The 14,179-nt window shown below is 47.9% G+C and overlaps 3 protein-coding genes and 1 long non-coding RNA gene across 6 annotated transcripts; 3 read left to right on the plus strand and 1 right to left on the minus strand.

The window, feature by feature from the left end:
* The first annotated feature begins 1,501 nt into the window (after positions 1-1,501).
* Positions 1,502-7,764, plus strand: LOC120898661 (glycine receptor subunit alpha-3-like). Of its 2 annotated transcripts, XM_040304806.1 has the most exons (5): positions 1,502-1,979; positions 5,193-5,278; positions 5,413-5,867; positions 5,984-6,219; positions 6,316-7,764. In XM_040304806.1, exons 2-5 carry the CDS (start codon positions 5,202-5,204, stop codon positions 6,877-6,879), a joined length of 1,332 nt encoding a protein of 443 aa, XP_040160740.1. In that variant the 5' UTR covers positions 1,502-1,979; positions 5,193-5,201; the 3' UTR covers positions 6,880-7,764. The 2 variants fall into 2 exon arrangements, with proteins under 2 accessions (XP_040160740.1, XP_040160749.1); XM_040304815.1 differs by lacking the exon at positions 1,502-1,979 and having other exon boundaries at positions 5,162-5,278.
* LOC120898690 lies at positions 4,959-5,483 on the minus strand. Its single transcript, XR_005738690.1, has 2 exons — positions 5,388-5,483; positions 4,959-5,325 (listed from the first exon to the last, which is right to left on the minus strand). It is a non-coding gene; the product is annotated as an uncharacterized LOC120898690 (long non-coding RNA).
* Positions 7,765-9,168: 1,404 nt separating the features above from the next.
* LOC120895579 (hsp90 co-chaperone Cdc37) lies at positions 9,169-11,210 on the plus strand. Of its 2 annotated transcripts, XM_040299076.1 has the most exons (3): positions 9,169-9,400; positions 9,526-10,693; positions 10,783-11,210. In XM_040299076.1, exons 1-2 carry the CDS (start codon positions 9,368-9,370, stop codon positions 10,669-10,671), a joined length of 1,179 nt encoding a protein of 392 aa, XP_040155010.1. In that variant the 5' UTR covers positions 9,169-9,367; the 3' UTR covers positions 10,672-10,693; positions 10,783-11,210. The 2 variants fall into 2 exon arrangements, with proteins under 2 accessions (XP_040155010.1, XP_040155009.1); XM_040299075.1 differs by having other exon boundaries at positions 9,526-11,210.
* Positions 11,211-12,064: 854 nt separating this feature from the next.
* Positions 12,065-13,706, plus strand: LOC120895578 (gustatory and odorant receptor 24). Its single transcript, XM_040299074.1, has 3 exons — positions 12,065-12,304; positions 12,394-13,425; positions 13,505-13,706. Exons 1-3 carry the CDS (start codon positions 12,065-12,067, stop codon positions 13,610-13,612), a joined length of 1,380 nt encoding a protein of 459 aa, XP_040155008.1. The 3' UTR covers positions 13,613-13,706.
* Positions 13,707-14,179: the final 473 nt, after the last annotated feature.

Genomic DNA, 14,179 nt, shown 5'->3' on the forward strand with positions numbered 1-14,179 from the left:
CACTAATGAGGTTGAGCGTAAATCCAGCGTGTAAGCTATTTTTAAACCACGTTGTTAGAAGGATGCTCTCCTGCGTGGCTTATTTATGTTACACATAGGTGCTCGAATGTGCCAGGTTTCGGAAGCTGTTTGGTTCCGGTGTTATCGTGGCAGCAGTTCGATTTGCATCGTTTGATCTTACGGCGTATCGGGCTGGTACCCAGCTGAAGATTGTCTATTAATGAGATGCCCTCCTGAGACGCACTCCAAAACTCAACCAAACAGGACGAATCGAGGGCCTTGTGTTGTACACACGCACACACACATACACTTCCCCCGAGGAATGGAGGATAAGCACCACCCACAGCACAAAAGACCAGAAAGGGTGTCGAGTGGTTTTTAGACGTAAATTTCGCAACCGAAAGAGATGGGAAGCGTATACAAAGTATGACAAATATGATACACTTTACATCCTTTAATGCGGAGCTAAAGAACTAAAAAAACAGTACAGATGATCATCTTAACCTCTTGGCTTAGGTCATGGGGGAGACAATGTTGGTTCGGTGGGAGGTAAGCGAAGAGCACTGCAGACTTTTCCGTACAACAATGGCAACCTTCCACCCTTCCGTTTCTGAGCTTCAAAAAGGGTTTCCTCTCCCCCCCCGCCCATCATTAGGTGGTTTATTTCGGCAATAGTGCTCTTTTGGTGCATCCAGTGTGTATCAGCATCAAAGCTTAAGTGCCCATGGCCCGAGCAATACCCAATATGTAAGGATATTTCTATTTGTGTGTCTGCATGTTTTCCATTTGTTTGCTAGCTTGCCCAAACCCCCCCCCCATCCCTCCCTCACCCAGCAGCTTGATCCCACACTGCCTCAGCACTGCAATAATCTGGCTAAATCTCTTTCGCTACTTACACGCCACCACCTTCAAGATCCACCCCCCCCATCGTTCCATCCTTTTGTTCGGTGCCACTAACGACCGCGGCACACACACACACACTGGAGCAAAGGAGGAGTGAAGAATTCTGTTACTCTGTGTCCTGCATCCTTTCCTGCATCGCCAAAAAGGGAAAAGGGATGACAAACTTAAAGGGACTAATGAGCCCGACCGGGACAAACACATTACCACTACAAGCGGACGCGCGCACACATACACCCACAGATACTCTCATGGAAGGTATACAATGGCCCGGAATCACTGCAGTCACTGGCAATGATGAGCTCCAAGCGCGCGCTGATGATGAGAGATCAAGGACACTCGAACGAACAAAGGAGGCGCAGAAGAAAACTGGCTGACTGGCTCGCTAGCAACGGCGAGAGAGAGAGAGAGAGAGAGCTAGAAAGAGAGCGAGACGACAGAAGGAAAATTGGCGCATCTCTGGGGGGAGGGTGGTGTCCATCGGTACGGTACGGTAGGATAAAAGTGGACCCCCAGAACCCGCTTGTGCTGCTGCTGCTGCTCCTGCCGCCCCGCCGTCACCGTCAGGGATGCTGAAATCTATTTAAGACCGCGCGGCCACCGGGAAATCGCTCAGTTCAACGTTCCATTTCGGCCGTGGATGATCGCGTTGCTATCCTCGTCATGCGCGTGTGTGATTGTGTAAATTGTGTGTGTGGAAAATTCAAATTTACACGCTAAGGATACTGCATGCTTATCGGCAAAAACCTTCCTCACCAGGCTCGATCGATCAGGCCCAACAAAAACCTCTAATGATCAACGGTGATCGGTGGGCGTTCGGACGGTGGTGGTATCGTGCCGGGCCTGTTTCGATCCGGTGTGACCAAACCGTTGCCCTGGACAGATAATGAACCTCTCGCAGTGTTGATGGTGCTGTTGGTGTGCTAGAAAATCATTTTCTACAAATAATAATTGTGAAACCAAATTGTAACCGCGTGTCTGTGTGTGTGTGTGTGTGTGCATTGCAAAACTTCCAGCAGCCAACGGATAGCAATAAGGATATCAGTTTGTTTCTCCCATCACAACGTTATTATTAGCAGGTGGGTGCTTGGGTAATTTTTGGGTAACATTTAGGTTAAAAAAGACGACCGTTATGCTTTACCGGGTTTTCCAGGAGTTCTCACAGCTGTGGGACACTTTATTGACTCTTTCATACGCAACATGAATTTAATGTAATGGGAATTGGACTCTATAGCATCCGTGTTGGACAAAATCAACAGGAATTTCCAAGGAGCCTGTTCAAAAAGCGTACCATAGAGTCCAATTTCCAACATATGCAGTTCACTTCCAATAGGAAAGAGTCAAGGAAGTGTCCGACGAGTATGAAAACCCCTGTAAAACCCTGTAATTACGCGTACTAATTGTATTAATATCAGTATTTTGATACATTCAAAATTAAGTGCAAGTCAATGGAAACAAACGTTCTCCGGGAACTACAATATAATTTAAATTATAATACAGTGGATACCATCGCATAACGAGTTTACTCCATTCCGGTGACACACTCCGTTATACGGAAAACTCGTTATGCGATAAGCTGCTTTTTTATTTTTAGTAAAATAATTGGCTTTGAAATAATGTTAAAACAACACACTACCGACAGTGGTACACATGGTAGCCGCATCGGATGAATTGATTCTAGACATGAAAACATTGGCCTTTTTACCGTTTTTTTTTTTAAATTCTAAAACCATTAGCGTTCGTGAAACTTGCACATTATCGGAAGAACTTGTTATGAGAAGATCCACTGTACTTAAACCATTTTGGCCAGGCAGGTTTACGGGATTGAAAAATGTCTGTTTGCTACTAGACCGGACGTGGATCGAATCCCGTGTCCCTCACACACAGAACCTACGGTACATCCTGCTACGGGTGAAATAAGTCACGGATAGGCGCCAGTACACGACGGTATCAGATTATCGGTTTCATTAGTTTGATATTGTATAGTGCAATTATTTAAAAACAAATATTGAGCTTATACTTGCTCGCTCATCAAAATGTGACCAGAGTTAGCGGGGCTTGCCAGTTTTAATTGATTTATCTCTAACTCTAACTCTCTCTCTCTCTCTCTTTATTACTTTATTCTTCTGGTTTATGGAACTCTTATCCGGCAATATGGTCTCGTGGTACACTCGTACAATACGTACGACTTAACAACATGCCCGTCATGGGTTCAAGTCTCGAATACACCGTGCCCCCCCCCCCATACGTAGGACTTATTATATATTGTTATGATAATAAAAATAAGTCACTGAAAGCCAAGCCCCACTATATAGTAGTGGTACAGGCAGGCCTTGACCTTGACCAGACCGACAACGGTTTTTGTGCCAAAGAAGAATCAAGGCAATATTTATATATTTTTTGCAGGTCGCAGAAGGAACGTGACGTCTATTACCCAATTAAAGCTAATAAAGGCAAATGTGGATCAAATGAAGCAGCCCGGCTCTGCGTGGTAATGACTTAAGTCTCGAAAGCCTGTATAGGCCGGACATGTCCACTTAGGACGTGTCACGTCAAATAAAAGTAGAAGAGAACTCATCACGCATCTCTTTCTGGTTACAAAACAGTCAATTTAAAATTTAAATACTTTAATGTTAGGTCCAGGTCTACCAAAAACTCCTTCGATTAAACCATCCTGCTGCTACTGCTCTTGCTGTAGCTGTTGTCGTCTCACCTCGACAGCATCCTTTTTTTTGTCTTCTCTCCTATCTCCGTTACGAGGAAACAAGTGCACAAGTAGAAAAAAACGCTGCCCTCTCCAAAATGCCCTTTTCATCATGTCCCGCAGTAGGAACAGTGGGTGCTGATTTTCAAGTAATTATAAAAATAGGAAACCCCGCTCCCACCCTCCCTCCCTACCCTTCCGACAACGCTATTACCATCGCGCCCTACAAAAAAAAAACAGAAGAAGGACGATTTAAAGATACTTATCGAGAGCGGCTTGAGCGTGTGGTTTGATCGACGTTGCGCGCTAGGTGCGAGGCTCTCCTCCAACGCCCAAGCACACTGAAGTCACGGTCACAGGAGCCATCCTGTGCCATCTAACCTTCTCCTCCCACCTACCCACCGCCGCTCTTGTGCATTCGCCGTGATTATCGTACCCACTCTATCCATGGCCGGACGAGCAAAACCCCGGGGGAAGAAGAGCGCGAGTGCGCTAAACCGGGAGCGCGAACCAGTGCGAAAAATCGCTGACAAGTACGGTATTTTGTTCCGCTTCCGTTACACCATACACTGCGGGGTGAAGAGGGGGGGGGGCGGAAGGTTCCATGGCGCTTGTCAACAGCTTGTACCCTTCGCATGGCATTATGCTCGTTTGCTTACGGTCTATTGTTCTTTTCACACGCGAGGGGAAGTGCATGGTGCCAGCGAACGGTCCAGCCATGCGACCGAGGTGCCCTTGCCCTGCCTCCCTCATATTGGTATTATTCATTACAATCGGGAGGGTCCGGTCATGCTGTAACCGATAATACTTGTCGGTTTTCATAGGGATGGAGAAGAAGACACACAAACACACACACGCACTCAAGTGGCATCTTCAGCGGGTTTGTCGTCTCGAAGCAAACGAGCGTACCAGCCGGGGCAGTGAGTAGTAGCAGAAGTAGTAGTAGTAGTAGTAGTAGTAAACGGAAGCAGCGTGAGAGCCGTACAGACAGGGCGCGGGACACGGGACACGGGACCCACTACTAGTTATGACGTTAATCGCTCGTTTCCCATTCGCCTGCGCTGCTGGGCACGGCCTCCCCTAGGCAAGAATTGAGATAGGTAATACGGTTCTACAGTACATACAGGATTTTCAGAGTTTTCTCCAAGCCCGAAGCATCCTTATTGCATGGGGCGAACCCGCGGCTAGGGCAAGGGCAATTGTTTCCGTCCCGTCCCGTGAAGCCCCCCGTGTGCACGCGGGTATGCAACCCGATGTTGATCTTCCGATGCGGCGCTTTATGCAAAACCGATTACTCTCTGAGCATGATTGTGTTACGACAAACAAAAGAAAGGGAAGAAGGAAAGCGGGGAAAAAGGCATTATCTTGCACTGCAAACAAGATTTGATCATTGTTTGTTACATACACCACAACCGGGGCAGCAAATCATAGGGAGGCCGGTGGAGCAGAACCTGTGTGCCTGGGACATGTCGGATAATACCCACCCACCCCCTTGTTTTTTGTTTGATTTCGTGCAGCTGCATTGTGTGTGTACTTTTTCTCTCTTTCTCACACACTGTCTCCGTTTCCTGTATCGCTTCTTCCACAGACAAGTGACATGCTGGTGCAGTATGCGATAGGTGGACTGCTACTGATGGTGGCACAATGCGTTCGGGAAATCAATGGCGAGTATCAGTAAGTCAGCGCCACCCCATCCAATCCGCTTTCTGTGTGCCACTGATCTATGAAGAGAGGAGAAAACAATTATTACATTATTTGTTTGTTTGTTATTTTTCTTCATTACCTCTCCATCAACCCCAAACGCCTAGAACCAGTCTCACGTTCAACGATATCCTGCCGGAGGACCCGAAGCTGTACGACAAGATGCGCCCGCCGAAGAAGGAGGGCCAGCCGACGATCGTGTTCTTCCACGTCACCGTCATGGGGCTGGATTCGATCGATGAAAACTCGATGACGTACGCGGCGGACATCTTTTTCGCCCAGACGTGGAAGGACCACCGGTTGCGGCTGCCGGAAAACATGACGTCCGAGTACCGGCTGCTCGAGGTGGACTGGCTGAAGAACATGTGGCGGCCGGACTCGTTCTTCAAGAATGCCAAATCCGTCACCTTCCAGACGATGACCATCCCGAACCACTACATGTGGCTGTACAAGGACAAAACGATCCTGTACATGGTGAAGCTGACGCTGAAGCTGTCCTGCGCGATGAACTTCCTGATCTACCCGCACGACACGCAGGAGTGCAAGCTGCAGATGGAAAGCCGTAAGTTGTGTTGTCCTGTGTTTGACTGTTGACTGTGTTTCTCTGTGTGTGTGCGTTCGTGCGTAGTACTTACTGGCTTGAGGTCGGCATGGCTTGCTTTGTTTGTTTGCTTTCAGTTTCCCACACGACCGACGATTTGGTGTTCCAGTGGGATTTGGAGGTGCCGCTGGTGGTGGATGCGCACATCGAGCTGCCGCAGTTGGCGCTGGTCAAGAACTATACGGCCGACTGCACCCAGGTGTACTCGACCGGGAACTTCACCTGTCTGGAGGTGGTGTTTGTGTTGAAGCGACGTCTCGGCTACTACCTGTTCCACACCTACATTCCGACCTGTCTGATCGTCATCATGTCGGTGAGTGTTTTTGTTGTTGTTGCTTGGTACACCATTCCGACCAGGAATTTAAACCTTTCTTTCTTTCTCTCTTTCTTCATTCCCCCCGCTTTACAGTGGGTTTCGTTCTGGATCAAACCGGAGGCGGCCCCGGCCCGGGTTACGCTCGGCGTCACGTCCCTGCTAACCCTCAGCACGCAGCACGCCAAATCGCAGGCATCGCTGCCGCCCGTCTCCTACCTGAAGGCGGTCGACGCGTTCATGTCCGTCTGTACCGTGTTCGTGTTTATGGCGCTGATGGAGTACTGTCTGGTGAACATTGTGCTGGGCGATTCGGATCCACCGTCGCCGCCGAAACCGCACCCGCCCAAGATGGACAAGTTTTTCGACTTTACCGCGAAAAACGGCAAGCGCAACAGCAAATCGCACGAGCATCCGCACGACATACCGATCACCACGTTCCAGCGGCAGGAAAGCACGCTGCTGCTGTCGCCCGTTCCGCACATCCAGACGATACCGCCACCGCCGTGCAAGCCGGCCTCGGCCATACCGAAGCTGACGCCCGCCCAGATGCGGCTCAAGCGGGCGATCAACATCGATCGGTTTTCGCGCGTCTTTTTCCCCTTTCTCTTCACGCTGCTGAACGTCACGTACTGGATCATGTTTTACGAGTATATTTAAGCACGGGGTTTTTGCAGGTGTTTTAAGGGGAAGGGGGACGTTGGTTGGGGGGGTGCTAAATGATAGATATCCCGCATTCCATGCTTATTTATTAATGTGTTTATTCGTAGCGATAGAGAGAACGCTTGACGGAATGCTAACGAGAAATGGTTATATTACACTAGCTAAAAACAAAAACACTTAGCTTAGATTGTAGAAGCGCACAACGCGCTCACCAGCGGAAGAAGGAAAAGGAAAAACTTGTAAATTATTAAATACACCGTACGCCTCCATGCAAAAGGATTTCAAGTAGTCAAACAGAAGCGGTAGAGTGGTTGAATAAAGATAAGAAAGTAGCATTGATAGGAATCTAGGGACGATGGGGCGAAACCAAACCACTCCAAACACCACTCTGGTGTTGGGTCACGCTCCCCGTTTGAGCTTATGGGAGACCAGGCGACTCCTTCAATCCAAAGTCACCGCGCGGGATAACCCGACATAAGATGCCAAATATTAAGCCTACAGATAAGACGCTCTAGTGTGTTTCATTAGTATATTAGTGCCGTGCAATTGTTACACTTTAAGCAGCTCCAATTGTCCAATGACGCCATTAATAATGTATTGTTACGAATAGAATCTGAAGCTACACATACATACTCACACCTAGTTTGTATTAATTTGTGTTTTTTCCTCTTTACAATAGGTAAATATAGTGTCACTGTATTGCACAACCGAGGCGTTGTACAAACGGTTACAAAACAGGCAAAAAATAACGATATTAAACGCAAGCTAAGAATACTACTTACCGACAGTTAAATTGTAAGAGTAGTAAAAACCCATCTGACGCTACTATCTTAATATGATTCTCAATAAAGTAAGAAGAAACAAATACACACACACACATAATTTGGCCTGTTTAAAGATAGCTACGTTTTTTGTGCAATTTGCTACACATGTGATTGTTTTCTGTTTAAATTTCATTTCGGTAGAAAACGGTTATTTTTTGGAAAATTCCAGAGCATGTGACACCCAGGCAGCAAACACAACACCCAAGCGACAGCGGATACAACCCAGTGGACAAGCTTGTTAGGAGGGACAAATAAGCTGTTGTAGGAAACAATGGAAACGAACACAACTGGTAGCGCTTTGCAGTCTGAACTCCTTGGTTGAGGTTAAACTTCGATTCCCTGTCAACTATTGAATATGGGCTTTTAAGTTGACATGTTTTTTGCATACAAAAATTTTCTTGAGCGTTGAATTACAAATCATGTCAACTAAAAAGCGTTCAACATTTGAATTATTACTGTACATTGTCGATATTATGAGCAAAATGCTATGCGATTTGTGATAAATATTTTTGTTTATTTTGTTTTCTCAAATATTCATATATTTATTTTATCCAGTTCCTTCAGAGAGAAATGCATTTTTCTCCCTTAGGCACTGGTCTAATCTTGTTGCGCGCAACATTGTTGCTGGCAAAATGTATGGATTTTGACAGCTAGCGCAACTTTGTTGCATGCCAAATTCAATCCAATTTGATTTTTGTCTGGCAACATTTTCTATTTACCTTGGTCATGGTAATCGGGTGTATCAAATGACACAGCAGCAGTGTGCGTTTTGTTGACATCCACTAAATTTGGATTTTAAGCATTTATAATAAATTTTTTGATGTATATTTTGTTTTTTCAACACTTTATTCAACAAGTGAATGATAAAAAATAAACTCTGAGCTGTTAATAGGCAATTTTTTGACGCTAAACAATGTCAAAGCAAAATGTTGCCAGCAACATTCATAGACCACCTCAGCGATATGTTGCCGAGCAACAATGTTGCGCGCAACAACATTAGACCGCTGCCTTATCCATTCGCCTAAATATAGTCTAATAATGTCCCACCGTGAAGCGTGAAATCGATGACATGCAATGATATTCGATGAGAACTCCATACATAAACAATCTGTTCCTTGGCGAATATTTTCAAGCCATGTGCGAGCGCGTGAAAAAAATGGCCTTTCATCGAATGACACCATACACGATGACAGTTGAATACATACATGTGAGCGTGAAATGCTTCAGCGATATTGATTCAACTACTTTTTTCTAGCTACAAAAATAAATGCTGTAGTAAAAGGGTTTATTTAGCAATGAATCGTATATTGCTAGACTTTCCAAACGGAAATTTCAACGTGATTTAAAATTCCCGTGATACGGTTTCGTTGTCAAGGTCTTAATAAGAATCTGTTAAGCTGAAACCGTACACGAACATGTTACCTGGGTGTGTCGTCGTCAAATGACAGGAAACATCTAGAAGGCAAAAACACACACACATCTGTCAAACAGGGAAGCAACAAAAAACAAGAGGTGCAGTGAAAAAGCGCTCATTCCAAGCGGCTAGCGGTTAAATTGGAAGAATTGTGCCGGAAATACGCGATACATCCCAGTCACGAAAGTAAATTTCCAGTAAGCTTTACCTTTTTCGCCGTAGGGTAAGAGCACACAGCGGCATAAAGATGGTTGATTACAGCAAATGGAAAGATATTGAGGTAGGGGCTTCAAATGACTGACGTTCGGGAGACCGAAATGCAGCACGCATTTATCAACAAAACCACCTTGTTGGGGAGTGTTCTTTTTTTATATCTAACAACTGCCAATCCATTCTGCTAAACAGATCTCGGATGATGAGGACGACACGCATCCCAACATTGACACACCGTCGCTCTTCCGCTGGCGGCATCAGGCCCGCGTCGAGCGGATGCAGGAGCAGGAGAAAAAGAAGGAAACGGTAGAGAAGAAGAAGCAAACGACGGCGGAAAAGCTGAAGGAGGCGAAGGATAAGCTGCAGCGGCAGGAGGGCAATCTGGACGAGCTGAAGAAAATCATCGACGAGCTGGAGAAGGAGCAGGAGCGCGTGCGGCAGGAGGAGGAAGAGCTGCGCAAGAAGGAAAAGTCGCAACCGTGGAACGTGGACACGATCAGCAAGCCGGGCTTCGCCAAGACGGTCATCAACAAGAGTGCAATCAATCGCCGGGAGGAGGAGCTGACCGAGGAGCAGAAGGAGATGAATCTGCGCGATTTTATCAAAAAGTACGAGAAGCAGATGAAGGAGTTCGGCATGCTGCGGAAGTACGACGATTCGAAGAAGTACCTGCAGGACAAGCACCACCTGGTGTGTGAGGACATGCCCAACTATCTGGTCATCTGGTGCATCGAGCTGGAGATGCAGGAGAAGCACGAGCTGATGGCGCACGTGGCCCACCAGTGCATCTGCATGCAGTACATCCTGGACATTGCGAAGCAGCTGGAGGTGGACCCGCGGGCCTGCGTCGCGTCCTTCTTCCAGCGCATCCAGGAGGCGGAGAACGAGTACAAGAACCAGTTCCTCAGCGAGATCGAAGCGTTCAAGGAGCGCATCCGCAAGCGGGCCCAGGAGAAGCTGCAGAAGCTGATCGAGGAGCAGGAGGAGGAGGAGCGCAAGGCCCGGCTCGGACCGGGCGGGCTGGACCCAGTCGAGGTGTTCGAATCGCTGCCCGAGGAGCTGCAGAAGTGCTTCGAGACGCGCGACATCGGCATGCTGCAGGAAGCGATGGCCAAACTACCGCCGGAGGAAGCCCGCGTACATCTGCAGCGCTGCATCGACTCGGGCTTGTGGGTGCCGGATGCAAAGAGTGCCGCTGCGGCGACGTCTGGGAGTGGGGTGGTCGCGGCTGAGGGTGGAGATGATGCAGAGGAGGAGCCGGTGTACGTGGAGGCGAAGCCCAAGAGTGAAGATGCACAAGCGGAAGGTGATAGTAAGGAGCAGGAGGTGGCGAAGTAAGCGCTGTGAGTCATTCTCTGCGGTAAGAACACTCGGGCACAGTGCGCCATGTAGCATATACGTTTACAGAAACAAAACATCCTTTCCCAACGCTTCTATGCAATGTTCTAGGCAGCAGCAGCTCTACGCAAGGCCAACTACGCAAGTGCGGGCAGGTTTGGACAGGGCAGGAGAACAGGTGCGGTGTAGAGTTTGCGAAAAATCAGTTAAAATGTAGAATGTGTTCAGTGCTGCAAACCTCATAGAATGGCCTAGCTTGGCATGTATTCGACACACATACAGAGAAAGACTCATTGCGTAGAAATAATGTATTTTATCCATCCGTCGTCATCCATACTCCAGAACTACCTAGTTGAAGATATTGTTTTTTCGTAAGAAAACATGCTTTTTCGTCTACAAAATTTGAAGCGACGTTTAGTTTAACATTACCGAAAGAAACTCATTTCGCGTGACCAATCTAACCATCCTATCTTATTTCTTAGAATAGCGTAGTTTTGTATTGAAATAATTGCATACAATATATAAAGAATGTCATAATATTTCCGTTTATTCATTGCCACTTTTCTCCATGAACAAGAGTTGTTAAAAGGTGTTCCATTATTCGGGTGGACAGTTTTACAACTTAATCAGTTTTTTATATTCCCGTTTACTGCGGGCGATGTTGCTTCCCAAAAAATGCCCCCACGAAACCCATTTTATGTGCATTTAATCTTTGAAGATAAACTTTAAAAGCGGAATAAATCAAAACACCTCTCAGGTGACGCACGAAGACACGCATTAATAATCCATCTTAAACGCTGCTGCCCACAAACGCGTGCAGGGGATCGCCTGTCTTCGTTTGGTCCATTTCTCACTAATCACTAAACAGTACGGAAAGCTTTTGCTACAGCCGATGCCCTTGAAGGACTAATATATAGGGAATCAATGTTATGCACTACGTTCGCTAAAAGGTTTAATATCTATGCAGATTAGGCTTCATTGGAACCTGTGCTGGTGGTGCATATAGTAGTGACTAGAGTGACGAATGGATGAAGCCACCCGTCTCAAGACAATGGATCAATAAAATGCGTCCTTCTTTTGTAGGGCATCTAGGGCACACACGCCTAGCAAAGGAGGGCGGCTTACACAGAGAAGGTGCCTGTGATGTGTTGTTGACACTGAATAATTAAATAATTCCATCCATGCCCATGCACAGCTAAAGCGGGCACAGGCATAGCACCATCGATTATCCATTAACCTTCAAGACTGGAAATGCACATTGGGCTGGCGACCAACGCCCCAAAACGGAAAGTGATCGCAGAGTCTGCGAACTCCCCAAAACACATTCCCTTGCAAGACGTCATCCCTACCGGGGGTAAGCTGGAATTTGGACTGGGCACTGTTGAGTCACAGCATGAGTCTCTACTTCAACGCGGACACGAGGCGCATCGAGAGGAGTTCGGTGCACGAGCCAAAGCGCAACCGGAACGTTTTTCTCGACGTAAAACCCATCGCGGATGACGCGAACGCGAACGTGAACGTGCCACCACGGCAGGCCGCCAGACGGAACGCGACCGTGTTTAACAATCGCGTTGGCTTTCCACCGCTGACACCGAAGGAGGCGTTTGTGGATGCGGTCCCTGCGGATCAAACGGTGAGTTACATGGGAAAACGACTGATTCCATATCACGTGAGGAACACTTCTTGACACTCTAATCGAGGTTTATGCTTCCCCGGGGTTAGTGTATGGTGTTTGAAAGCTCCAAACCGATCTACCTGGTGCTGCGTGCCATCGGTGTGCTGCCGTACACGCGGCTCCCGTCGGGCGGAACCGCTTTTGTCCTTGCCTCCCCGTCGATGACGTACTGTGTGCTGTTTTTCCTGCTGCTCACCGTGTACATTGCCTTCATCCTGCTCAATCGCATCGAGATCGTGCGCACGCTCGAGGGCCGCTTCGAGGAGTCCGTCATTGCGTACCTGTTCATCGTGAACATTCTGCCGATCCTGATCATACCGCTGATGTGGTACGAATCGCGCAAGGTCGTGTCGGTCGTGAATGGGTGGGTCGATTTCGAAACCGTCTACCGGGAAACGTCGGGCCGGGCGCTGGAGTTGCGCCTGCGCACCAAAGCGCAGGTCATAGCGATCCTGCTGCCGATCCTGTGCTCCCTCTCGGTCGCCATCACGCACGTGACAATGGTGGACTTCAAGCTGCTGCAGGTCATCCCGTACTGTGTGCTCGACACGATCACCTACATGATGGGCGGGTACTGGTATATGGCCTGTGAGACGCTCAGCATTACCGCGAAAATACTGGCGGAAGACTTTCAGCGCGCGCTGCGGCACGTCGGCCCGGCGGCGAAGGTGTCCGAGTATCGGTCGCTATGGTTGCGGCTGAGCAAGCTGGCACGGGATACGGGCTTTTCCACCTGCTATACGTTCACGTTCATCTGTCTGTATCTGTTCTTCATCATAACGCTTTCGATCTATGGGCTGATGTCGCAAATTTCGGACGGCTTCGGCGTGAAGGACATCGGGCTGGCGGTGACCGCCTTCTGTAGCGTGGGCCTGCTGTTCTACATCTGCGACGAGGCGCACTACGCGTCGTTCAATGTGCGCACCAACTTCCAGAAGAAGCTGCTGATGGTGGAGCTGAGCTGGATGAACACGGACGCGCAGACGGAGATTAATATGTTTTTGCGTGCGACCGAGATGAATCCTTCCAGCATCAATCTTGGCGGGTTTTTCGACGTTAATCGCACGCTGTTTAAATCGGTAAGTCACGCGTCTGGTGTGGATGAGTGGGGTTTAGTGTCGATTGATGATGTGGGATTTCACAACACCATATTTCTAGCTGCTTGCCACGATGGTTACGTATCTGGTGGTGTTGCTACAGTTCCAGATCAGTATTCCCGATGAGCCCAGCGCCATGCTGATGCACAGTAATTCGTCCCATTCTTAGGATGTATGGAGCACGATCGTAAAACGAAGCGTCTGGTAGGTACGGTGATCAGGACATCCGTAAAAATGCTTAATAAAATCGTATCGTTACACCATCTTTGACAACTTTATTCTTTAAGATTTCAACGGTAATCTTGTCTCGATTATCTCCCGCGAATGTTAATAGCACAACTTTGCGTCATTGTGTAGATATTTGTCTTGCTGTCTAATTTTACACTGTTATTTACCCTCCCCCTTCGCGTAATGGTAAACTGTCACTGTGACCCATTATTGTACATCGAAAATGGTAATCCCCAGTGTATCCCTCCTGTTTATACGGTCTAGCGAACACTCAGAATCGCCACTCGTGAGGTGGTCTCCGACATGTATGGCGCGGTGTACATAAACCATGGCCAGCTGAATGCACATTAACCGCATTATACTTTTACGATCATCCAGACCGCAGTAGCCAGAGAAAAAGCGGGGCTTACACATGCCATCATCACCTGGCTCACTACGGGTGGCCCGAAAATGGGAAAGGTGGCTGATTAAAGTCGGCAACCGATGATGGGTTGCAATTGGACTGGGG

The sequence above is a fragment of the Anopheles arabiensis genome, chromosome 2, assembly GCF_016920715.1.
Source record: "Anopheles arabiensis isolate DONGOLA chromosome 2, AaraD3, whole genome shotgun sequence".
Classification (NCBI taxonomy): Eukaryota; Metazoa; Arthropoda; class Insecta; order Diptera; family Culicidae; genus Anopheles; species Anopheles arabiensis.